The following is a 27,789-nucleotide window of genomic DNA, read 5'->3' on the forward strand; positions in this document are numbered from 1 at the left end:
ATTATCACTAGCTGCGGCTAGGTCATGAAGCAGGCATGTCTCACTCCTCTGAGTGCTGGCGCTGGGTGCCTTTAGTATACATCGAGGCCTGCTTAGCTACAGCTGTTGCCTCTAGCGTGAAGCCATGTGCCCATTCCAGGGCTCTGAGTCTCAAACTTCTGCTTATATTCTTGATTGTAGGCCATCTCCCCTTCTGAGGTTGACCCCTTCCCTGTGGACTCATGGAAAATGGCCACTGTTGTCCTCTTGACTACCATTTTTGGATCCTATGGGGACCTCTGTTTTTTTACTCCTCCTACCAGGAAGGTCTATCTGGATGGCTCCATCAGTTCAAAACATGGCCAGGTCTGAGACATTGTTCCTTGGCCTTCTGCCTAGCAACTCCTTTATGTTGACTCGGGGTTCAGTAGCATCTCAGCAGGAGCAGCAGTAGAAAGTTATGCCCCTAGCACTGATGGTTTTCCTCATGAGTCAGCCCAGCACTTTCAATACCAACAAACTATGCTTCCTGCAGAGACTGTAAGGGGTAAGCACAAAAACAAGCATGATTATAGGGCTGTGCTATTAGCATCATACCTAGCAGAGAAAGCTGTCAGTACATGTGAACCATACAGTCTCCATTTCTTTCTACTATATTAAGCTTTTAACTTGAGGACCTTGGACCCTGGAGTTCATGGATGGGCTTTAGAGGGTCAGCAAACTCCATGAAATTGTATTAGAATGTTGTAGGTCTGTATAGTTTTCCTGAAAGAAAGTTCATTCCTTTTCTCAGATACTCAGAATAGGTTTTGAGGGACTTCTTTTTCTAACAATTGAAAACTGAACAACTTAGATGAACAATATTTTAAAAACATGCTTGAAGGAATGAAAAAGCTGATAAACTAGTAAAGACTTACCAAGTCAGGATCCATATAAGGACAGAGGCCAAGCGAAGTAAATGCATTGTTTGGGCTGGGGGTGTGTCTACCAATTCCAAAGGGGGCAACCTTATAAGAAGCAAGGTGCTTTTACAGCATTGCAGGCTAAGAGGATAGGAATTAAGAGTTCATGGCCTGCCAAGTGAGGATGTCCTGGTGAACCCTTCAGTTTAGGCTGGAACTCTGAAAGGATATACCTTAAGAGTAAGTGTTAACTGAAGTAAACAGGCCCTCACAAGGAGTGCAGCTTAGCTTCAGATCTTCTCAGTTGCTGAAATTGTATTAAGGTGATCCTGGATTGCTAGTGCTTCAGGTCTGGCAGAATCCTCTTTCGAAGAAACTAGCATCACCTTGGTGATTCAGATTATTTCTACCAACAGTTTTGCAAATAATGGTGTTTGGCACAAAATAAAAATAACCAGTCACATGAAAAGTTTAGACAGCAAAACTGAATCAGTAGAAACAACAGGCTACAAAACTAACACGTAAGGGCTTCAGATACTGGCATTATTATAGAACTCAGACTTTAAAATAACCATTCTAAATCAATCAGTATACTCTACCATATTAACAAGCAAAAGAAGAAAAATCATATTATCATATCAGGTGATGCAGCAAAAGGCATTTGATGAAATCCAGCATCCATTCATGACAAAAATCTGTCAATGAGTTAGGAATAGAGAGGAATTACCTTAATTTGATAAAGAGCATCTACAGCTACCTACACTAATAACATCATACTTTATGGTGAAAGATTGGATGTTTTTCCCCTACGATCAGAAACAAAATAAGGATGTCTGATCTCAGCTCTGGAAGTTCTAGCTACTGTTATAAGGCACAAAAAAGAACTAAAAGCTCTACATAGTGGAAAGGAAGAAATAAAACTGTGTCTGTTTGCAGATGATATAATTCTTTATGTAGAAAACCCCAAGGAAGCTACCTAAAAATAAAAGGAAAGGAAAGAAAACATCTCTTAGAAATGAGTTCATCAGAGTCACGAAATATAAGATCAATACACAAAAATCAACTACATTTCCATATAATAACAATGAACATGTTGAAACCAAAATTAAAAACAATATTACAGTCATTCCTAAGAAATGAAATACCTCGGTATATACTTAACAAAACAGATCTGTATGCTAAAAGTTACAAAATGGCTGATGAATTAAATTTTAAAAGTGGAGAGACATATAGTGTTTGTGCATTGAAAGATTCAACATAGTAAAAATGTCTGTTCTCCTCAAATTGATCTATAAGTTTAAAGCATTTTCTATAAAGTCGCAGCTAGGTTTTTTGTAGACAAAGGCAGGCTTATTCTAAAACTTACATGGAAAGGTACAGGCACTAGCTATAACAATCTTAACAAAAAAGAATAAAGTGGGAGGAATCACTATTCAATATTAAGGCTTACTATAAGATTAGATCACGTGATATTGGCAGAGGCATAAACACATAGATGAGTGGAACAGAGCAGAGACCCTAGAAATAGACCCACTTAAATATGCTCAACTGATTTTGACAAAGGTACAGGAGCAATTCAATGGAGGAATGTCAACAAGTGGTGCCAAAGCAATTGGACATCCATCTAAGCCTTACAACTGACACAGAATTTAACTGGAATGGATCAGGGAATTAAATATAAAATTAAAACTATAAACTTTGGGGGAAAATATAGAAAATCTTTAGAACTTAGAGCTAGGCAAAGAGTTCTTAGACTTGATAACAAAAGCATAGTACATAAAAGAAAAAATGATCACTGGACCTCATCAGAATTAAAAACTTTTGTTCTGTGAAGACCCATGTGAAGAGGATGAAAAGACTTGCTGCAGACTGAAGGAAAATATTTGCAAACCACATATCTGATGAAGGGTTAGTGTCCAGACTGTATAAAGTCTCAAAACTCAATAGTAAAAACGCAGGCAACACAGTTAGAAAATGGGCAAAAGACATGAGCAGACATTTTATCAGAAAACCTGTACAGATGGCAAATAAGCACATGAAAAGATGTTCAACCTCACTGGCCATCAGGAAATGCAAAAAATAAAATGGCAGTGAGATATCACTACACACCTGTCCGGTGGCTCAAATGAAATATAGACTTCTAAATGTTGGTGAGGATTTGGAGGAACTGGATCGCTTACGTTTCTGGTAGGAATGTGACAGTGGATACAGTTTTGCATGCGTGGCAAGCACCTCACTTGCATTACTCTAGTACCAGCATTGATAATTAGACAGACCGTTGACTTCTAATAGAAGTAATGGAAGACAAGATAATGATATCTTCAAATGCCAGCGGGGGAAAAAGACTCCTTCATTTAAGAATGAGGCATTTTAAGGTAAACAAAAAGTGGGAGAATTTATCACCAACAGACTACACTAAAAGAAATACTAAAAGTTTTCTTCAGGCAGAAGGAAAATGACCAAAATAATCCTCCAGCAAAGAATACAAGAAATCAATCCTGTTCTTGTACTCCATGTGAGCCTGTAAGTTTCAGCTCTAGCTGCACATCAGAATCACCAATGGAATTAAAAAGAAAATAACCTCCACCTTCTTCTGTAGGATTGATCTGTGGCTTGGGGTCCCTAATGACACTGATACCCAGCCTTAGATGAGACACACTGGAATGCTGGACCAGAATAATGTAGTGAGGGAGCAGAATGAAAAGAAAGTAGTGTCATGGCCAAAACTGAATGCATTCTCTTCCCTTTAGCAGGCCTATGCCTTTGTACTTTGTATGTTTTCCTTCTGGCAGCATTATTTAGTCTCTAGGTTGAAAACCCCCTCCACAATTCTAATTCCTCCTCTTTTGCACCAGTCGAACCAAATTCTATCCATTCCACCTGTGTAGTGTATGTCCCTTTCATCCTTCTTTTTCATTTCTTTGCTATCGTTGCAATTCAAGCACTTACTACGTTTTGACTTTACATAATAGCTGGCTATTAGTCTCTCAACCTCCAGTATCTTCCTCTCCCAGTCTGTCTTGAACAGTGTTGCCAACCCAGTCTTCATAAGCATAGCTAATGTCACTGAGAAACATTTTCATTGTTCCTCACTATCCACAAAATAAAGCTTTAAAAATATCAAATCAAGTTACATTCCTACTATGCACCCTTTAGTGTCATTCTGTTGCACTGGATATAACATCCGTAGTCATTATTACCACAGCCTGTAAGACACTGTTCTGAATCCCGTTTCATCTCCATCCTCATCTCATACCATTCTTCCCTCTGCTCACCACGGCCCAGCTCCACTGGCCTTCTTGGGCTTTCTTCAGCAGTACTTTCTTTCTTGCATTTGTTCTGGCCTGCAGTGCTCTTCCTTCAACAAGCTTTTGGTCCCATGCTCAGTTTTCAGAGTTGCCTTTCCTTACTTATCTGAAGTAAATCCCATTCTCTCCCTCCCTTTTTCTTTTCTAATCACAGCACCCTGATTATTTCCTCTACAACACTTGTCATATTGTTTACCTCTTTATTTATTCATTTCCTCTTCCCCCTCCCCTTACTAGAGTAAAAACTACATGAGTGCAGTGACTAAACAGTCTTGTTCACTGTTGTGAGGTACAAAGTAGGTGCTCAGTAAATATCCTCTAATTTATTTCGAATTATAGATACTTACAGTAAAGTTTTTATATTAAAGCAACTCTCTGACAAGAGAATCTTGGTTTCCATTGATTTTAACATACATTAGTTTATGAAATTGTTTTGTTAAATAAAATTCTTTCTATTCACAGTCTCACATGTAACCTTTGGATGAATGGAGGCCAGGAATGTGGTAGGAAACAAAACTGTATAGGAAAAGACTGATATCCGGGGAAAAACAAGCTAGAAATAGAATTCTATAATTATTGTAATATCCGAGAATTTTTACCTTATGAGTATAGCTTTATATATCTCTTAAACTTCCATAATGATCTTTATCTGTGGTTCCTATAATTTTAGTAAATTTAAAAAAATAGCCAAATTAAAAGTACTTTTTGTCTAAAGGGCATGTCAAAGGAAGTTATATTAACAGCTTATATTTGGATGGTGCTCTGTAGTTTGTTCACACATAATTGTATTTAACAGCCCGCTGTGAAAAATGTCATACCTTCACTCCAAAAAGGTGAGGCTCTAAAAGTCAAGAAACATTTAGAAAGCTGGCTAAGTTGGGAAACTAGGAATTTTTTTTTGAAATATCTATTACACATTAAAAGATATCAAGTAAGCCAGTTACGTATATGAATTTAGAGCATAGGAGAGGGGGCAGAGCTGGAGCTAGAATTTTGGAATGTGTTGCAGTCATCCTACAGGAGAGGATGGACCTCCTAACACACCATCCCCCAATTTGGTTCTGATATAGAGACTGATGGTCTTACACCCAAACCAAGAGGGCACCAAACCAAGAGGGTACCACACCCATACCAAGAGGGTATGAAAAGATTTATTACTCACATAATGGGGGAGCAGGGCTGGTTCCCCAGCTGTTCCAAAGTGGCTTGAGAGTGCAGGAAAGGAGACTGGTTTAGCTTTCATGGTGAATAGAGGATGCACTTGGGGCAAGAGTTACCCTGTGTGAGCTGGGCCTCGCAAGGTTTGAACTTCCACCCAGGCCTTCTTATCAGCTTCTTTATCAGCTTGCCCAGATGTGGGGCAGAAGAGGAAAGGGGAGCAGTGGGACTTGAAAGCTGTCAGCAGTCAGACATCAAAAATGGATTTAAACTCTTTATGACAGAAGATATTGGCAATAAATGGTATCTAAAATCATGGAACTAGATAAAATCTCCTGGGGGATTACTGAACTCTGAGGACTCCAGCATTTAAAAATCAGGCTGAGGAGAAAGTAGCAGCAAATTAGACAGGATGAGGGAAGAAACGTGTATAGTGTAGTGTGCTACCAGCTAAGACAAAAGTATTTCAAGCAAGCAGAAACTAGGGACACCATGTGTATCCGCACAGGTGTGTGCCACAGTGCCATGAGGTGCAGTCTGTTTCTGAACTGGAAGTGTGCAGGGTGGTCCCCTGGGAGGAGAGTCAACACTAGCATACTGCTGAGGAGGTGAGCAAGGATGGGGCAGAAGCGGATCCATTGGTTTGCATCATGGAGTTCTGATCGGTGAATCGGTAGGGAGAGAAGACTGAAGAATGAATGTGAGGTGGGAAGTAGAGAAGGCGAGTTTAGACATCTTTCTCAGGAAACTGTTAAATGGAGAGCAAAGAAATGGGCAGTGATTAGAAGGAAGGAGATGTTAATGCAGGGACATCTTAAGGCATGTTTGTAAGCTGGCATGAGCAATTCAGTGCTGATGCCAGAGGGACTAGGGATCACTGCTGTAGAGAGTCCTGGCCGAGAAGGGAGTTGAGGGGGTCAGAGACCAAGTGGCCAACTCCACTTTATGGTAACAGAGACACTTCTTCCTTCAGAACAGGAGGGAGGACAGAAAAGGGGTGTGTGTAGGTGCGTGTAGGGTTGTCAGCCGCTTGGTGACGAGATGAGAGGTTCAAGCTAATTGCTGTTTTTTCAACTGTATATGAGGCAAGGTCCTCAGCGGGGAAGCGGGGGTGATGTGATGAGAGAGAAGACGTGAAATAATTGCTCAGGAAGTTGCCAAGCAGACTGACTAGGGAAGCATAGGAGGGTGGGTTGGGAGGCAGGCAGCACAGAGCCCAGCAAGGATTGTGGTAATGAAATCAGAGTCATTGGCTCAGGTGTCTGATGTTCTTAGCAGGTCAGCTGTGTGGGCACTGACTGGTAAAGAGAAAGTGCAGAACTGGATTCACAAGGGTCAGGGTTTTACAAGGCAAGTACCATAGTACTTTAGAAAGGGAGTGGGCAGAAAGCAGGGAGTTGAGGGTGTGATTATTTAAGCTTGGCAACGTATTTATCAAACATGTGAGTGGCTTATAGTAAGTGTATTTAGTAAAGTATACATTTCTATGTCTATATAGTTATAGTCTTTCTATGTTACATGATTATTGATGTGTTTTAATGCCATTGTTTAAATCATTCATACTGTTATTTAGTTCAGGCTTATTTTCTAAAGCCTTTTGATTTTGGTTTTCGGAAAACCAACTCTATCCTCTCTCCCCTGCCCCTCGGAACTAATGAGCGAGCAAGCAAGAGGTTTTGTAAGCAAAAGTAAAAATTGCAGACTTTGTTATGATTGGAACTGTGTTTAGAAATTCTGTGAATTGTGTCATGTCAGCATCCTGCTCATGGAGTAAGCTATGTAAACAATGGGTGTTAGGCGGTTCTGTGAATGAGCAGCCTTCCTTCACACTTACAAACCTAACCACTGCAGTTTTCCAGATTTCTGAGTGTTTATTTCATAGTAAAACAGGCTCTAAAAATACCAGGCCAGTTAAGTTTTTTATTGTAGATCATTTCATTTAAACTGCAATGGGACATATAAATTGAAAAAAAAAATTGAAAGCAGGATTTTGAAGGAAAAGCTACAGAAATCTGTGCTGTAATTTGTTCTGGCTATGGATGTAAAAGTGCAAAAGGAATGGGAATAACTTTGTTCCATATTTTAAGTGAGAGAAATTGGTACATTTAATTGATGTCCAAAGAACTTGAATAATAGCGTACCAGAATGCACAATATGCCATTGTGAAAATATTACATATACCAAGTTTTAAATTAAAAGAAATTCTCATTCTGAATTTGATTTTAGGTATCATTCATAACTTTTCATCTGTAATATTATTTTAAAAAGTTATACAGGGATATCATACCATAATTTTGAGTATCCAGAGTGAAATGAGAAAAGGGTTAAGAGAAGAGACAGGGGCCCACAAGTCATGCAGGGAAGGATTATTAGTTGGGGGATGAGAGGTGGACTTTATACAATGAGAGAATGGGAAACTGCAGGAGTAGAAATTAGTAGGAAACAGATAACCTATAGAGAAAACAAACTCAAACACTTAATTGTTTCAGATTTCCTGGTAAAAATTATAGGGATATAAGTTTTATTGATTATAAAGACTTAAAAGTATGGACAGAAATAATAAATACAAAGAAAATTAATATTTTTCCTTTCACTGGGCAATGATTTCTGCCTTCCCAGGAACCCCAGACCTGGGATTCTCTCTGTTCTCTCAGTTTTCTCCCCAGTGCATAGGACATGAATATACATAGCGTTTAGATACATAGTGTTTGAGCTGTGGTCAGGTGCTCGGGTCACAGTGCAGTGAGATGGGTGGTGGTCCTGTTGGAAAAGCAGATTCTAGAGCTCTGCAGCCTGCGGTTTTGATTCAGTGGACTGTCTGTATGGTAGTAAGAAAACAGATGATTCAGATCCAGGTATTTACACATCACACCAGGAGAAACACTGAGATAGGCAACCCAGTTTTCACATACACCTCCTCTTGAGTCTCCTCATACATTTCTTATTTGATTGTGGCAAACCTAGAGATGCTCCCCTCACTGTTAGGTAAGTATATGCGAGACCAGGAGTTTATGATGAGTCAGAGAGCAGAACACAGACCTTGACTGTGATAATGAAGAGAGAGAAGATTAAAGGTACCCAGAACCCAGGAATAGGTTTCATTTTTACCCAAACTGAGACTTACGATATAGCAGCCACTGATGATCAAGCATGTGCTGTGAGCTGACACACCATGCTAGCTGCTTCCCGTGTATATGTCTCATTTAATTTTATAACAAACCTATAAAATCAGTTTCATAATCTACAGTTTATAGAAGAAGGAACTGAGGAGACATAACACTGTTAAAAAAAAATTACTCCAAGGTCGTGTAACTAGGACTCAAAGTCTGTTTAATTTGAAAGTCCCGTGACCTTTTTTCTTTCTTTTTCTTTATTTCTTAAATTATACAAATAAGACATTAATAGTATCAGAAGAAAATCTAATAAATCCAGACATAGCAGCCTTCCCCCAACCTTATATCCCTCCACAGAAGTAACTCTGATATATCAATTGACTGTAGATCCTCCTAGTCTTCTCTGCATTTATATATGAAAATATATTAAGTTGTTTTATGTTTCTTTTCACATTAATGGAGTTATACTGGATGTATTATTCTGCAACTTACTTTCTTCATAAAATACTAACTCCTGGAGTTATTTCTGTATCAGTCACAAGGTCTCCTTTATATTGCCAGTATTCATCTTTATACCAGAGACAAAGGAATATTCAAAAAGTATAATACAAACTGATTTTAAAAAGCAGACAGTTATCCGTCCCTATCCTAGGGGGTTGGTTTCAGTACCCCCAACACCACATACCCCATCCCCACCCCTCCCTGAGGATACCAAAACCCTCTGATGCTCAAGTCCCTTATATGAAGTGGCATAATATTTGCTAATAACATACACACATCCTCCTGTGTATTTTAAATCATCTCTAGATTACTTATAATACCTAATATAATGTAAATGTGATGTAAATAGTTGTAAATACACTGTAAATGCTATGTAATTAGTTGCCGGTACACCAAAATTCAAGTTTTGCTTTTTGGAACTTTCTGGAAACTCTTTTTCCCAAATATTTTCAACCCACAGTTGGTTGAATCTGCAGAGGCAGAGCCCATGGATATGGAGGGCTGATTGTATATGTTTAAACCAGAGTTTCTTAGCCAGGACTATTTTGCTTTTGAGGGGATTTGGCAAAGTCTCGAGACAATTTTGGTTATCACAACTTGGAGGGGGGTTATTATTGGTATCTAGTGGATAGAGGCCAGAAATGCATCCCCCTCACCAGCACCACCACCACCACCACCCCTGTAGCAAAGAATTATCAGGCCCCAAAATGTCAGTAATGCCAAGATTGAGAAAACCTACTCATCTCAAGGTATTTCAGCAGCCCCATGAAGGGGCTTGATCAATATACATAGTTTCTCAGCACTAACCTTTACTTAAAAGGGTGCTGGGTAATAAATCCATTTGTTTTAAATGGTAGGCTTTCAGGCTTTCTAAGGGAAAAAAAAACTGTTATACTCTGGCTTCCTCCCTGATTTGAAATCACTTTTGAAATTTTATACATCTCAGAGTGTGGTTTATGAAGGAGGCAAAATAATCAATGACTAACTACGAATTGAATTTTGCTTCCCAACCATGTAATAGGGAAAAGTGTTTCTCAACACATGTTTTATATGGTTAGTTTTTCTTCAGTAGTAAGTTGTCCACCGAATTCAACTTTGTCCACTTGTGCTTAAGTAGATATAGACTCTGTGAAATTGGAAGTCATTTAACAGGGAAATATTGTATTGAAATAAAAGGAACTCTTGTAATTGTAGATCTATTAGTTTGAACCTGTGATGCCCTAGTAAGACTAATAAGCAAGACAGTTAACTGTAGGAAACAGGTTGTTGGGTTCCAGATTGGGAATTGGGCATTGTTTGTTTTCTTTGGCATTGTTTAGGTTAATTTATTCAGACTGCCATTTTGTGTTTGAAGGAAATAATGTGCAAATCCTAAGCTTAGCCTGTCTTCATTCCTTAAAAAATTTAACCATCCATTATTACTTTGCTAAAGAATACATTATCACAAATATTTGTAATGAAAATAATGAGGATTTTTTCCCCTCAAAATGATTTTAAACTAATTTAGACATGTCTGATTTTTAGAAAGAATGCATTAGAAATAAACCTATACCTTAATTTAGGATTCATTTCTTCTCGATTTTAATTATAGATTATTCTAGTATTGGGTGTACCAGTTACATGTTGAACTATATTTTAATTCTTAATTTATAGAAATAACAAATACATGGAAGCTTAAAAAAATTTTAACAGAATTCTAAATAAGTTTTCAAGCAATTTTTATCTTATTTTTTTTAGTTTTATCAGCAATGGGTATGCATTATATCTTATATAATGAAGTCTTCCTTATAATTTCAGATATTAAGGATTTCAGACTTTAGAAGACTTAGAAGTGAAACTACATCATAATAATGATATTTCCTTCCTGAGAAGTCTCAGAATTACGGGTGCTTCAGACTAACAGGCGCAGAATAGCTGTTGTGATGGTGTGAAATATTTCATTTGATTTACTTCTTGTCTCTTAGAACCTGCATCCAGAAGTAATTTGAGGAATATGTAGTTCTGCCCATTGTATATGTACCCCTGATCAGCATCTTGTTTAGTGTGCCTGTTTTTGAACTTCATAGAAATGGAGTCACCCTATATGTTTACTTCTATCATTTTCTTCTTTCCCTTAGCATGTGCTGTGCTTGGCCACTTGCTTTTCTATGGAAATTTTAGAAAAGCTTCTGAAGTTCCACTAAAAAACATATTTAGGGTTGTTGATGGTATTGCATTGAGTCTATATGACAGAGAATTGACATCTTTATGACATTGAATTTTTCTTGATATGACCATAGTATTGATTTATCTCTGCATTTTTGCAGGTCTTTACTATGTGTTTTTTAAGTTTTATAACACTTGCCTTCTTTCTTGTTTTGTTATGTAGTGCTGTGCACAGAGCATTTCTTGCCATTTTAGTACTTTATAGAGGGCAACTTTTTTTTCAGTGAAGTAATATATTTAGTTGATGCTTACATGTTGGTCTAGTTTCTAGATTGCCTTCGTTGGCAGGGAGAAATGATAATTTAAGATTGTGTTATTAAGAAAATTAGACAATTTTCACTATGGTGTCTAATTTAGAAAAATCTAAATCACTTAGCAGTGATTTATTAATTTGGGAATTTTAATATTGCTTAAGTAAATAAACAATTTCAGAATAAGAATATAAATGTTTTATTAGATATTTACATAAAATGTCATGGGAACATAAAAAAGAAAATGACTAATTCAGTGTTTGGGCACAGGTATTTCATATGGTTAAAGAACCTGCCAAATATTCAAAATGGCAGCATCTCTGCTGGCCAAGGTCTGAATACACCAGATACTTCTGTGAAAGCTTGAGAAAAGAGAAGATTAAACATGTTGTGCTGTACCTCGAGGATTAAATTTTTGGGCCAAGGATAACTGAATAAATTGGATTGAACTAACAAAAGGTTTGTTTTCTTATTTGGGTTTGCTGGGGAAAAAAATGTTTTTCAAATGTATAATTTTTATTTAAGCATATCTGAGATAATTTTGTAATTTTCCAGTGCCCCTTTCAGCAAAGATGGTCCTTGCTACTTACTGATTCTCCTGTCCCTTCTGGGTGCTCTAATACTGTTGCATACTCATAGGTTGCCACAGGCAGAGCTGCACCAAAGCAGTTTTTTATTCAATAAAATCACATCCACATCAATGTGCCAGGTTCCAGTCAGTGTTATGAAATTAAGTAATACTCTTTGAAATAAAAATACATAGCAACGTAATGTTTTTTTCCAGTATTATTATGTGGGTATTTCATGGACTAAAACTTAGGAAATTGTGAAAAGATTTATCATTTTGTACTGTAATGAGGTCACAAAGGAATCCTGCAATAATTTGATTGTTCAATGAGTGTAAATGAGCGATTCATTCTAAGGAGTTTGATTCAGCTAAGGTTTATTGAACACCTAGTGTGTGAAATGCCAAGGGCAAGTTAACAGTTGCTCTAAAGAATATAAATATTAGTAAGACAGTCTTTTCCTTGGAGAGCCTGTGTGCTAACGAGTAGAATGGGGAAATATAACTACAAGGCAGAACTTGGAAGGCATTGCGAGAGAAATACGAATAGGATACCGTGGAGATTTCAGGAGAATTCTATCTCGTACTGTTGGGAACTGGAAGAGGAATCTTGGAGAAAGATGGATTTTGAAAGATTGGTATACCTTTGGCAGCTAGAGATGAGTGAGGGTTGTTGGGTTTCTCAGGAGAAAGAAATGGTATGGCAGTGGGAAAGGGCTGGGTGAGTCTGGAGACCAGCAGGGAGTCTGATGTTACCAAATCACAGGGATCAAAGAGAAAGATTGGGAGAAATAAGTTTTGTGGGGTTTTTTTAACATCTTTATTGGAGTATAATTGCATTACAATGGTGTGTTCGTTTCTGCTGTATAACAAAGTGAATCAGCTATATGTATACATATATCCCCATATCCCCTCCCTCTTGTGTCTCCCTCCCACCCTCGCTATGCCACCCCTCTAGGGGGACACAGAGCACCGAGGTGATCTCCCTGTGCTATGCAGCTGCTTCCCACTAGCTATCTATTTTATATTTGGTAGTGTATATTTGTCAATGCCACTCTCTCACTTCGCCCCAGCTTACCCTTCCCCCTCTCCGTGTCCTCAGGTCCATTCTCTACATCTGCGTCTTTATCCCTGTCCTGCCCCTAGGTTTATCAGAACCTTTTTTTTTTTTTTTTAGATTCCATAACTATGTGTTAGCATACGGTATTTGGTTTTCTCTTTCTGACTCACTTCACTCTGTATGACAGTCTCTAGGCCCATCCACCTCACTGCAAATAACTCAATGTCGTTTCTTTTTAGGGCTGAGTAATATTGCATTGTATATATGTGCTACATCTTCTTTTTTATTTATTTATTTTTTTCCGGTATGCGGGCTTCTCACTGCTGTGGCCTCTCCCGTTGCGGAGCACAGGCTCCGGACACGCAGGCTTAGCGGCCATGGCTCACAGGCCCAGCCGCTCCACGGCACGTGGGATTCTCCCAGACTGGGGCACGAACCCGTGTCCCCTGCATCGGCAGGCGGACTCTCAACCACTGCGCCACCAGGGAAGCCCAGTGCCACATCTTCTTTATCCATTCATCTGTCAGTGGACACTTAAGTTCCTTCCATGTCCTGGCTCCTGCAGATAGAGCTGCAGTGAACATTGTGGTACATGACTCTTTTTGAATTATGGTGTTCTGAGGGTATATGCCCAGTAGTGGGATTGCTGGGTCATATGGTAGTTCTATTTTTAGTTTTTTAAGGAACCTCCATACTGTTCTCCGTAGTGGCTGTATCAATTTACATTCCCATCCAACAGTGCAAGAGGGTTCCCTTTTCTCCACACCCTCTCTAGGATTTATTGTTTGTAAATTTTTTGATGGTGGCCATTCTGACCATTCTGAGGTGATATCTCATTGTAGTTTTGATTTGCATTTCTCTAATGATTAGTGCTGTTGAGCATCTTTTCATGTGTTTGTTGGCCATCTGTATATTTTCTTTGGAGAAATGTCTATTTAGGTCTTCTGCCCATTTTTGGATTGGGTTGTTTGTTTTTTTGATATTGAGCTGCATGAGCTGTTTATATATTTTGGAGATTAATCCTTTGTCAGTTGCTTCGTTTGCAAATATTTCCTCCCATTCTGAGGGTTGTCTTCTTGTGTTGTTTATACGTTTCCTTTGCTGTGCGTAAGCTTTTGAGTTTCATTAGGTCCCATTTGTTTATTTTTGTTTTTATTTCGATTTCTCTAGGAGGCGGGTCAGAGAGGATCTTGCTGTGACTTATGTCCTAGAGTGTTCTGCCTATATTTTCCTCTGAGAGTTTGATAGTGTCTGGCCTTACATTTAGGTCTTTAATCCAGTTTATTTTTGTGTATGATGTTAGGGAGTGTTCTAATTTCATTCTTTCACACATAGTTGCCCAGTTTTCCCAGCACCACTTACTGAAGAGACTGTCTCTTCTCCATTGTATATTCTTGCCTCCTTTATCAAAGGTAAGGTGACCATATGTGTGAGGGTTTATACCTGGGCTTTCTGTCCTGTTCCATTGATCTATATTTCTGTTTTTGTGACTGTACCATACTGTCTTGATTACTGTAGCTTTGTAGTATAGTCTGAAGTCAGGGAGCCTGATTCCTCCAACTCCGTTTTTCTTTCTCAAGATTGTTTTGGCTCTTCAGGGTCTTCTGTGTTTCCATGCATATTGTGAAATTTTTTGTTCTAGTTCTGTGAAAAATTGCCATTGGTAGTTTGATAGGAATTGCATTGAATCTGTAGATTGCTTTGGGGAGTATAGTCATTTTCACAATGCTGATTCTTCCAATCCAAGGACATGGTATATCTCTCCATCTGTCTGTATCATCTTTAATTTCTTTCATCAGTGTCTTATAGTTTTCTGCATACAGGTCTTTTCTCTCCTTAGGTAGGTTTATTCCTAGGTATTTTATTCCTTTTGTTGCCATGGTAAATGGGAGTGTATCCTTATTTTCTCTTTCAGATTTTTCATCATTAGTTTATAGGAATGCAAGAGATTTCTGTGCATTAATTTTGTATCCTGCTACTTTACCAAATTCATTGATTAGCTCTAGTACTTTTCTGGTGGCATTTTTAGGATTCTCTATGTATAGTATCATGTCATCTGCAAACAGTGACAGTTTTACCTCTCCTTTTCCAATTTGGATTCCTTTTATTTCTTTTTATTCTCTGATTTCTGTGGCTAAAACTTCCAAAACTATGTTGGATAATAGTGGTGAGTGTGGGCAACCTTGTCTTGTTCCTGATCTTAGTGGAAATGGTTTCAGTTTTTCCCATTCAGAATGATGCTGGCTGTGTGTTTGTCACATATGGTCTTTATTATGTTGAGGAAAGTTCCCTCTGTGCCTACTTTCTGGATGGTTTTTATCATAAATGGGTGTTGAATTTTGTTGAAAGCTTTTTCTGCATCTGTTGAGATGATCATATGGTTTTTCTCCTTCAGTTTGTTAATATGGTGTATCACGTTGATTGATTTGCATCTATTGAAGAATCCTTGCATTCCTGGGATAAACCCCACTTGATCATAGTGTATGATCCCTTTAATGTCCTCTTGGATTCTGTTTGCTAGTATTTTGTTGAGGAATTTATGCATCTATGTTCATCAGTGATATTGGCCTGTAGTTTTCTTTTTTTGTGACATCTTTGGTTTTGGTATCAGGGTGATGGTGCCTCGTACAATGAGTTTAGGAGTGTTCCTCCCTCTGCTATATTTTGGAAGAGTTTGAGAAGGATAGGTGTTAGCTCTTCTCTAAATGTTTTTTAGAATTCGCCTGTGAAGCCATCTGGTCCTGGACTTTTGTTTGTTGGAAGATTTTTAATCAGTTTCATTTTCAGTGCTTGTGATTGGTCTGTTTATATTTTCTATTTCTTCCTGGTTCAGTCTTGGAAGGTTGTGCTTTTTTAAGAATTTGTCCATTTCTTCCAGGTTGTCCATTTTATTGGCATAGAGTTGCCTGTAGTAATCTCTCATGATCCTTTGTATTTCTGCAGTGTCGGTTGTTACTTCTCCTTTTTCATTTCTAATTCTATTGATTTGAGTCTTCTCCCTCTTTTTTCTTGATGAGTCTGGCTAGTGGTTTATCTATTTTGTTTATCTTCTCAAAGAACCAGCTTTTAGTTTTATTGATCTTTGCAGTTGTTTCCTTTGCTTCTTTTTCATTTATTTCTGATCTGATCTTTATGATTTCTTTCCTTCTGCTAACCTTGGCTTTTTTTGTTCTTCTTTCCCTAATTGCTTTAGGTGTAAGATTAGGTTGTCTATTTGAAATGTTTCTTGTTTCTTGAGATAGGATTGTATTGCTATAAACTTCCCTCCTAGAACTGCTTTTGCTGCATCCCATAGGTTTTGAGTCATCATCTTGTCATTTGTTTCTAGGTATTTTTTGTTGTCCTCTTTGACTTCTTCAGTGATCTCTTGGTTATTTAGTAGTGTATTGTTTAGCCTCCATGTGTTTATATTTTTTACATACTTTTTCCTGTAATTGATATCTAGTCTCATAGCGTTGTGGTCCGAAAAGATACTTGATATGATTTCAGGTTTCTTAAATTTACCAAGGCTTGATTTGTGACCCAATCTATGATCTCTCCTGGAGGATGTTCCATGAGCACTTGAAAAGAAAGTGTATTCTGTTGTTTTTGGATGGAATGTCCTATAAATATCAATTAAGTCCATCTTTTTTAATGTATCATTTAAAGCTTGTGTTTTCTTGTTTATTTTCATTTTGGATGATCTGTCCATTGGTGAAAATGGGTTAAGTCCCCTACTATTATTGTGTTTCTGTCGATTTCCCCTTTTATGGCTGTTAGCATTTGCCTTATGTATTGAGGTGCTCCTGTGTTGCGTACATAAATATTTACAATTGTTGTATATCTTCTTGGGTCGATCCCTTGATCATTATGTAGTGTCCTTCTTTGTCTCTTGTAATAGCTTTTATTTTTAAGTCTATTTTGTCTGATATGAGAGTTGCTACACCAGCTTTCTTTTGATTTCCATTTGCATGGAATATCTTTTTCCATCCCCTCACTTTCAGCCTGTGCGTGTCCGTAGGTCTGAGGTGGGTCTCTTGTAGACAGCATATATACGGGTCTTGTTTTTGTATCCATTCAGGCAGTCTATGTCTTTTGGTTGGAGCATTTAATCCATTTACATTTAAGGTAGTTATTGATATGTATGTTCCTCTTACCATTTTCTTAATTGTTTTGCATTTGTTATTGTAGGTCTTTTCCTTCTCTTACGTTTCCTGCCTAGAGAAGTTCCTTTAGCATTTGTAGCAAAGCTGGTTTGGTGGTGCTGATTTCTCTTAGCTTTTGCTTGTCTGGAAAGGTTTTAATTTCTCTGTCAAATATGAAGGAGATCCTTGCTGGGTAGAGTAATCTTTGTTGTAGGTTTTGCCCTTTCATCACTTTAAGTATGTCCTGCCACTCCCTTCTGGCTTGCAGAGTTTCTGCTGAAAGATCAGCTGTTAACCTTATAGGGATTCTGTTGTATGTTATTTGTTGCTTTTCCCTTGCTGCTTTTAATATTTTTTCTTTGTATTTAATTTCTGATAGTTTGATTAATATGTGTCTTGGCGTGTTTCTCCTTGGATTTATCCTGTATGGGACTCTCTGCGGTTCCTGGACTTGACTATTTCCTTTCCCATATTAGGGAAGTTTTCAACTATAATCTCTTCCAATATTTTCTCAGTCCCTTTCTTTTTGTCTTCTTCTTCTGGAACCCCTGTAATTCGAATGTTGGTGTGTTTGATGTTGTCCCAGAGGTCTCTGAGACTGTCCTCAGTTCTTTTCATTCTTTATTCTGCTCTGCAGTAGTTATTTCCACTATTTTATCTTCCAGGTCACTTATCTGTTCTTCTGCCTCAGTTATTCTGCTATTGAACCCATCTAGAGTATTTTTAATTTCATTTATTGTGTTGTTCTTCGTTGTTTGTTTCATCTTTAGTTCTTCTAGGTCCTTGTTAAATGTTTCTTGCATTTTGTCTATTCTATTTCCAAGATTTTGGATCATCTTTACTATCATTATTCTGAATTCTTTTTCAGGTGGACTTCCTATTTTCTCTTCATTTGTTAGGTCTGGTGGTTTTTCATCTTGCTCCTTCATCTGCTGTGTGTTTTTCTGTCTTCTCATTTTGCTTATCTTACTGTGTTTGGGGTCTCCTTTTTGCAGGCTGCAGTTCGGTAGTTCCCGTTATTTTTGGTGTCTGCCCCCAGTGGCTAAGCTTGCTTCAGAGGGTTGTGTAGGTTTGCTGGTGGAGGGGACTGTTGCCTGTGTTCTGGTGGATGAGGCTGGATCTTGTCTTCTGGTGGGCAGAACCGCATCCAGTGGTGTGTTTTGGGGTGTCTGTGAACTTAGTATGATTTTAGGCAGCCTCTCTTCTAATGAGTGGGGTTGTGTTCCTGTCTTGCTAGTTGTTTGGCATAGGGTGTCCAGCACTGTAGCTTGCTTGTTGTTGAGTGGAGCTGGGTCTTACCATTGAGATGGAGATCTCTGGGAGAGCTTTCATCGTTTGATATAACATGGGGCCAGGAAGTCTCTGGTGTGTCAGTGGCCTGAACTTGGCTCTCCCACTTCAGAGGCTCAGGCCTGACAGACGGCCAGAGCACCAATTCCCTGTCAGCCATTCAGCTCAGAAGAAAAGGGAGAAAAAGAAAGAAAGAAAGAAAGGAAGCAATAAAAGTTATTAAAATAAAAAATTTAAAAAATTATTAAACATAAAAAAATAAGAAAGTAATAAAAAAAAAAAGAAAGAACAACCAAACCAAAAAACGAATCCACCAATGATAACAAGCACTAAAAACTATACAAAAACAGAAAAAAACACAAAAAATCAGACAGACAGAACCCTAGGACAAAAGGTAAAAGTTTCTTTGAGGAATTTCAGCTTTCAGGGTAAGGCTTGGCCAGTAAATTGTGGATAATTTCAGCCCTTCTCATGGTAGAAACCACCCATCACCCCCTAGACCTATGGCAGGCAGCTCTACCTGCATTCCTAGATAGGCTTGGAGGAAAAGGGTGAGCAGCGCTTGATAAATTTTGGTGTAATATCAAAGGAGAATATGTGTAATTGTGTGAAGAAGCTATTAAAATACTCCTGCGTTTTAAAACTACATATCTATGTGGGGCTAGACTCTCCATATAGTTCAACCAAAAAAAACATATTGCAACAAATTAAATGCAGAAGTAAATACAAGAATCCAGCTGTCTTCTTTCAAGCCATATAGGAAAGAAATTTGCAAACATATAAAAGAGTGCCGGGCTTACCTGGTGGCGCAGTGGTTAACATTCCGCCTGCCAATCCGGGGTACACGGGTCCAAGCCCTCGTCTGGGAAGATCACAGATGCCATGGAGCAGCTAGGCCCGTGCACCACAACTACTGAGCCTGCGCTCTAGAGCCCGCCTGCCTCAGCTACTGAAGCCCGTGCCCCTGGAGCCCGTGCTCCGCAACCAGAGAAGCTACCACAGTGAGAAGCCCACGCACTGCAACAAGAAGCCTGCGCACCGCAACAAAGAGCGGCTCCCACTCACTGCAACTGGAGAAGGCCCGCCCGCAGCAACAAAGACCCAGTGCATCCAAAAATAAGTAAATAAGAAGAGCACACTGTATACTTAAAAATAAACAAAGAAAACTGACAGACAGAACCCTAGGACAAATGGTAAAAGCAAAGCTATACAGACAAAATCACAAAAAGAAGCATACAGATACACACTCACAAAAAGAAAAAAAGGAAAATATATATGTATATTAAAACAAAAAAAGGAAGAGAGCAACCAAATCAATAAACAAATCTACCAATGATAATATAAGCTGTAAATACTAAACTAAAATAAACATAACACCAGAAACAAAATTAGATGCAGAAAGCAAACCCCAAGTCTACAGTTGCTCCCAAAGTCCACCGCCTCAATTTTGGGATGGTTCGTTGTCTATTCAGGTATTCCAGAGATGCAGGGTACATCAAGTTGATTGTGGAGATTTAATCTGCTGCTCCTGAGGCTGCTGGGAGAGATTTCCCTTTCTCTTCTTTGTTCGCACAGCTCCCGGGGTTCAGCTTTGGATTGGGCCCCGCCTCTGCATGTAGGTCACTGAGAGCGTCTGTTCCCGCCCAGGCAGGACGGGGTTAAAGAAGCAGCTGATTCGGGGCTCTGGCTCACTCAGGCCAGGGGAGGGAGGGGTACGGCATGCGGGGCGAGCCTGCGGCGGCAGAGGCCAGCATGACGTTGCACCAGCCTGAGGCGCGCCGTGTGTTCTTCTGGGGAAGTTGTCCCTGGATCACGGGACCCTGGCAGTGGCGGGCTGCACAGGCTCCCGGGAGGGGAGGTGTGGATAGTGACCTGTGCTCGCACACAGGCTCCTTGGTGGATGCAGCATCAGCCTTAGTGTCTCATGCCCGTCTCTGGGATCCGCGCTGATAGTCGTGGCTCACACCCATCTCTGGACCTCGTTTAGGCAGTGCTCTGAATCCCCTCTCCTCACGCATCCTGAAACAATGATCTCCTGACTCTTAGGCACGTCCAGACCTTTTCCCGGACTCCCTCCCGCCCAGCTGTGGCGCACTAGCCCCCTTCAGGCTGTGTTCACGCAGCCAACCCCCGTCCTCTCCCTGGGATACGACCTCTGAAGCCGGAGCCTTAGCTCCCAGCCCCCACCCGTCCTGGCGGATGAGCAGACAAGCCTCTCGGGCTGGTGAGTGCTGGTCAGCACCGATCCTCTGTGCAGGAATCTCTCCGCTTTGCCCTCTGCACCCCTGTTGCTGCGTTCTCCTCCGTGGCCCCAAAGCTCCCCCCCCACCCGCTCCCCATCTCTGCCAGTGAAGGGACTTCCTAGTGTGTGGAAACTTTTCCTCCTTCACAGCTCCCTCCCCGAGGTGCAGGTCCCATCCCTATTCTTTTGTCTCTGTTTTCCTTTTTGCCCTACCCAGGTACGTGGGGAATTTCTTGCCTTTTGGGAAGTCTGAGGTTTTCTGCCAGCGTTCAGTAGGTGCTCAGTAGTTGTTCCACATATAGATGTATTATTGATGTATTTGTGGGGAGGAAGGTGATCTCCACATCTTACTCCTCCACAATCTTGAAGGTCCCTCCTCGGGAGAAGTAAGTTTGACCAGGTAGGCTGAGGCCCTGTAGGGGAGGCTATGCTTAGGAACCCAGTGAAGGACTGGAGTAGTAGGGGTTACAGGAACATTCCCCATGTCTTTGCCCACACACCACGGCTGCTTTTCCACCGCCCTTCTCTAATCCCTCTAGTCATTTTTCTCCGTCTAGCGCAGCCATCATTACACACCCTCTCTTTCCTATGCCTCCTTCTCCTCTCTCTCTCCTTCCCTAGCTGTCAGAATCAGCTCAGAAGTCATCATCTCTGGGAGCATTCTGAAACCCTCCAGTTAGAATTAATCATTACTTCCTCTGTTTCCACAGTGATTGTCTTACCCCTTCATTATAGCACTTAGTGCATTCTGTCTTCTATTACGGATATTTCCATCTCTCTCCCTTCATCGGATTGTAGGGGGCTTCTTATCACAATAGCCCTGGTAGAGTGGCTTGAATGCAGATCATACTTAATATATGTTTGTTGATGAATGAATGAATGAATGAATAAGGGATCCTTGTTTACCAAAGTTTTTATTTATATAATGTGTAAAGAGATAGATGTAGTAGAGACCAAAGTGGTGGAAATTCTAAAGGACTTTAATGATCAGATGAAGAAATTGTTTGGAGAAGTATAAAATATGTGCTCTGTCTCAGTTCAAGAGTATTGACCACAATTTGGCTCTCCTAACCCTTTGCCTGAGTATAAACCACAGCCCCCCTTCTTCCACACCCATACCCTGTGCCAAACCACAGCCTCATAGCTCCAGCTTTACTAACCCGCCTGTGAATGTGCTGCCTGTTACAAGACGGAGCAGATACACTGAGACTAGGACAAGAAAGAACACCTGAAAACAAGGGAAATGGATTTTCCCCTGATTTATTTAAAACTTTTCTTCTCAAAAGTTCACTTTCATGGTATACGCAGTTTTTTTGTTTTGTTTTTTTGTTTGTTTTTTTAAAGAAGATGTTGGGGGTAGGAGTTTAATTTATTTATTTTTGCTGTGTTGGGTCTTCATTTCTGTGCGAGGGCTTTCTCTAGTTGTGGCAAGCGGGGGCCACTCTTAATTGCGGTGCGCGGGCCTCTCACTGTCGCGGCCTCTCTTGTTGCGGAGCACAGGCTCCAGATGCGCAGGCTCAGTAGTTGTGGCTCACGGGCCTAGTTGCTCTGCGGCATGTGGGATCCTCCCAGACCAGGACTCGAACCTGTGTCCCCTGCATTAGCAGGCAGATTCTCAACCACTGCACCACCAGGGAAGCCCCCTGGTATAAGCAGTTTTAAGTGGCTTTTCAAACATTAGCAGAGTTCAAACTCATACATGAATCAAAATTGGGCTTAAAATGTTTTATGCACAGCTGTGTTGGTTCCTGCACTTTCCACTCTTGAAGGATTTTAGATCACTAGTCAGCGTGTTGCATTTGCACATTTTCTTTATGCCTTTCAAATCGGAGCCTATTCATATACATGCACATCTTTTTGTAGCTAATGATTTATGTATTTAGAAGCTCACTTCCTCATCAGTAAAATGAGGGGGTTGGAGTAGAAGATTTCCAAGATTGCTTTGTCAGCATTTTAAAATGAGTCAATTATCGTGTGACTGTAGGAATTAATTTTTGTCCAAGCGCCAGTGCCTACAGAATCTTTCATGGTTTTTTCTTTAGAATGTTTGCCACTAGGTGGCAGTAAGAAATATTATTCTTAGCGATGAGAAGTGCTTATCAATTTTTAAGTTTACTTTAAAAGAGAGATTTGTAGGTCTAAAGTTTAAGGTGTCTGTTTTGAAGTTATGCAACCATAGCCAGGCCTCAATATGCTGTTTCTAGGACTTATGCTTATTTCATCCAGGGATAAAACTCTTGTGTCCCTTCATAGCAATTTGTATTAGGGAATTATGAGAAAAAACACATAAGTTAAAGCGCGTAATTGCATTTTACAAAACATTTTTTTATGATAAAAAGTAAGATATGGTAATTGTAGAAACTTTGGAAATACAGGTAGTATAAAGAAGAAATTTTAAATCACTCCCAGAAATAATATGTTAACTGTCATGTTTCTTCCTAGTATTTTTTTGCATATAAAATTAATATCACATTGAATATACAGTTTTTACACCTTGATTTTCAAATTAATGTTACATTGTCTTTTCTTATGTCATTAAATATCTTTTTTACAATGTGATTCATGCTGTTGGATAAACCAAGATGGATTCAACCAATCCAATGTTGTTGGGTGCTTTGGTTGCTTCTAGTTTTTCACTGTTATAAGTAATACTGTCATGAACCTAAATCTTTCCTTAGGATATATTTTTGGAAATCAAATTACTGGATAAAAGGATATGAATTTTAATGCTTTGGTTACATATCATCAAGTGACTTCCCAGGAAGGCTTACAAATTTGTGCTCCCAGGACTTCCCTGGTGGCGCAGTGGTTAAGAATCCACCTACCAATTAAGGAGACACGGGTTCGAGCCCTGGTCTGGGAAGATCCCACATGCCCTGGAGCAACTAAGCCTGTTTGCCACAACTACTGAAGCCTATGCACCTAGAGCCCGTGCACCGCAACAAGAGAAGCCACCTCAATGAGAAGGCAGCCCACCACAACAGAAAAGTAGCCCCCACTTGTCGCAACTAGAGAAAACCCATGCGCAGCAACGAAGACCCAACACAGCCAAAAATAAATAAATAATAAATTTATTTATTTTTTAAAAAAATTGTGTATCCAACAGCAATGGAGTGCCCCTTACCACATCTTTGCCAACACTGACTATTAAGGTACAGGGTTGTTTTTCTTTTTCTTTTTTTCTTTTTATTATTTTTTTTGCGGTACGCGGGCCTCTCACTGTTGTGGCCTCTCCCATTGCGGAGCACGGGCTCCAGACGCGCAGGCACAGTGGCCATGGCTTATGGGCCCAGCTGCTCCGCGGCATGTGGGATCTTCCCGGACAGGGGCACGAACCCGTGTTCCCTGCATCGGCAGGCGGACTCTCAACCACTGCGCCACCAGGGAAGCCCCTGGATTGTTTTTATATTGATAAAATCATTTCTGTATATACAATTTTGCATCTTCCTTTCTTCATTTAACATTATAACCATTTAAGATGCTGTCATAAATTCTTTATAAGCATTTTAATGGCTTACAGTGAGCCATGGTATTGAGGGTATTATAAATTAATCATTCCCTGCTGTTAGACATTTTTTACTATGAGAAATAACACTGTAGTGAACATCTTTGAGCATAATCCCCATCATGATATTTGGATTTATTTCCTTAAATGTATGTTAAAAGCTCTGAATGCTTTTAAAACCTTTAATGTACATTCTCAAGTTGTTTTCTATAAAGTAGGCCTCTACCAACCTATAAGGTGTCTTCATGTTACAAACATCTAGGCAGACATAGCCCTGGCAGTCCAAGCATGGGGGTGGGTATGGTTTGTGTTATACTTGCTTACACTCTATAGGTGCCTTCGTGCAGTTCACAATAGCAGTGATGTGTGGATCCCATTTGTATTTTTCCAATAGCTCACACAGAGTACCTGTTTCAGAGAACCCAGATTAGCATTAGGTATTCATGTCTTTAAAACTCTTTAATTCATTTAATGGAAAATGTTATGCTGATATTTAAATTTGCCTTTTTGATTATGAGGCTGAACATTTATCCATGTGTTTCTTGGACATTTGTGTTTTGTTTTAGAAATTATCTGTTCATACTCCTTTTTTATGCTCTTAGTATTTGTCATATGGTATTTTGCACACTGATTTGATTACATATGTCTGTATTATTTGTTGTTAATATTCTTCATAGTTTTGTGCTTATATTATTTATTGGAAAACACAAGTTTTTTTGTTTTTTAATTTAGAACGATCAGTGATTTGCTTCCTTGATTTTCAGTTTACAAAGTTCTTCCCCATTCAGACACGTGAAAAGTACTTGTATTTTCTTCTTGTTTATTATTTTATTTCAGTTTTACATTGATCTCTTTAATTTACAGTAAATTCAAGTATATTTTAATAAATAACGTAAGGTGAGAATCTAATTTTTTTCAAATAGTTTTCCTAGCACCATTTATTGCATAATCTTTCCTTTGTGATTTGTGGTGCATTCCTTGTTGTGTATTAAATTATCATCACTACTCTGATAAAAATATTTTACTGAGTTTGAAAAGAGTAAAGATCACATTTTTAATATTGTTAAAGCACTGTTCATTAGTTATACATTTTTTTCACTTAGTATTTGTTTAAATTTACTTAATGTAATAATTTTATCACTAACTTATTTCTTCTTTATACCTGAATCAAAGTGACCTGAGTTATTTGGACAAATTAAGATTATTTGTTTCATAGAGACCACCCCATTTGCAAATGACCCAGATTCTAGGCATTATATATAATGGGGACTTACATTCATTTTTAAGACCTTTTTCTCTTTCTGTTTATGTTTTTTAGGGGTTGTTATCTCATATACTTTCCACATTCAGATTTAATATAAAAGAAGTTGATCTTTTTACTCAAGTTCTTGGGTATGCACCCACAGATTACTATCCTGGTTTACTTAAAAATGTGAGTATTTTTAATTTATTAGTATTGAAATTTTCATTGCTTAATGTACCATCTGAAAAAAAGGTAAATGGAAATATTTCAGTCCTCCAGGAGAGATGTTTAACTTTTCTATGTTTATCTCTTCTTACCTTGGGTGGACTTATGACCATGTAAGGAAAAAATGTGAGATGGGAGATTATGAGAAAGAAGAAGGAAACCAGGAGAGGTTATTCTAAATCAACCAACCTCTCTGTCCCTTAACACATACATCTCATTTATACTCTCAAAGATTTTTGGGAGAAAAGATTTCCTTAACCAATATAAACACAGCCTTTTACTGTTGGATAAATTTCGTATTTAAAAATAACCTGATAGGAATTTTATGTTAAAGCAGAATATTCAATAATAACAATCTTGTAAATAGTATTATACATTTACATCTTAGTATTAAAGCTGTGATTTTGTCTACCTTAAATTTTAACCAAATTCAAGAAATTTTAACTTATGGTCTTAACATAGCTCTTCTAAAAAATGTTATGAGATTTTTAATGTTTATTAACTATTCCTGTCTTTTGGAAGCTTTATACATGAATAGCATTTAAAAAAAATAAAGAACTAAGTTAAGAAAGAAAAAAAGTAAGCTAACTCTAACATGGTTTTATTTTTAACAGGCTTGGTTTTAATTTGGGGGAAATTAATGACTTGTCTATTATTCATTTGCTTACATCAGAATATGGAGTAACAGACATTAAACATAAAATCCAAGTTATTAGTAAATGTGACTCGGCACTGCTTTGACAAAGTAAGACAGGAAAGGATTGGTGGGGAAAGAGAGTAGGGAATCTCAACGGAAATATCACTCACATCAAGAAAAATAGAACTGATGTAATCCTGTTTGCAGCGTGAGTTAACCTGAAACTGATTTTGTTTTACAGATGGTTTTATCATTAGTGTCTGAACTCAGAGAGAATCATCTTAATGGATTTAACACTCAAAGGCGGTAGGTGTTAAACTAAACATCCCTATTCTTAAATTTCAAAATGTATCAGTTTGGTTATAAGAGAAAAATTTTATAATTCTTAGGAAATGCATGTTCATAGTTATGGTTGTATTGTATGTGGAGAGATTATTTTCAGGGGATACATGGCAAATTAGTAAGTTTTACAAATTTTCTTTTTTTAATTACTATTCTCTCAACTCTCAGGTCAGTAAGTAGATCATGCAGTGACTCTTGGGCACCCATTGAGTAAAAAGCCCCACATATGCAGTATGGAACACAAAAGGAAGAAGTGTGCAGCTCAGTGTGAGTGTGTATCGTTCAGACACACACATACACGATCAGAATATTTACAAGGCAATAGATATTTGATGTACACAAATAACCTATTTTAAGAAACATAATATTCCAAAATCTAGACTAAACAAATCAAACAGATTCAGACAAATTTAAAGACAATTAATCATATTACAAAATGTTTCTTCACTATATGAAGGAATTCAAAGTTGTTTTTATTGGTGAGCATTTCATTTTTAACAACTCATTAAGAGAATCTGGGGGGCCAAAGAAATTTGTGACATTTTTTTTGTAAAGCTATTGGAAATTAAAGCTCTATCAGAAATGGTCTTTGCCCTCAGCCTTTAGGAATCCTTTGCATTTAACCCCTTAAAATAAACTATAAAACTCTTAGATGAAAACACTGGAGAAAATCTTCATGACATTAGATTTGGCAGGGATTTTTGGAATATGACACCAAAAGCACAAGAAACAAAGCAAAAGTAGATAAATTGGATTTCATTAATATTAAGCCAACACCTAGTAAGTGAGTGAAAACATTTGGGAATGATATATCTGATAAGGGACTAATATCCAGACTATAAAAAGAACTCCTAAACCTCAACAACAAGAAAAAACTCAGTTCAAATATGGGTAAGAGGGCTTCCCTGGTGGCGCAGTGGTTGAGAGTCCGCCTGCCGATGCAGGGGACACGGGTTTGCGCCTGGTCCGGGAAGATCCCACATGCCGCGGAGCGGCTGGGCCCGTGAGCCGTGGCCGCTGAGCCTGCGCGTCCAGAGCCTGTGCTCCGCAATGGGAGACGACACAACAGTGAGAGGCCCACGTACCGCAAAAAAAAAAAAAAAAAAAAAAATGGGTAAGAGACTTGACTAGACACTCCT

At 38.8% G+C, this 27,789-nt stretch overlaps 1 protein-coding gene across 1 annotated transcript in view; it reads left to right on the forward strand.

Moving 5' to 3' along the window:
* The window catches only part of FANCC (FA complementation group C), a 264,472-nt gene that overhangs the window by 160,509 nt on the left and 76,174 nt on the right, over positions 1-27,789 (forward strand). The window contains exons 5-6 of the mRNA XM_089913032.1: positions 25,522-25,635; positions 26,550-26,614. Coding sequence (XP_089769158.1) covers positions 25,522-25,635; positions 26,550-26,614 — 179 coding nt within the window. The remainder of the gene's footprint in view (positions 1-25,521; positions 25,636-26,549; positions 26,615-27,789) is intronic.

The sequence above is a fragment of the Delphinapterus leucas genome, chromosome 6 (genome assembly GCF_059928025.1).
Source record: "Delphinapterus leucas isolate spDelLeu-1000000601 "Yukka" chromosome 6, BTC_Dleu_Yukka2, whole genome shotgun sequence".
Taxonomy (NCBI): Eukaryota; Metazoa; Chordata; class Mammalia; order Artiodactyla; family Monodontidae; genus Delphinapterus; species Delphinapterus leucas.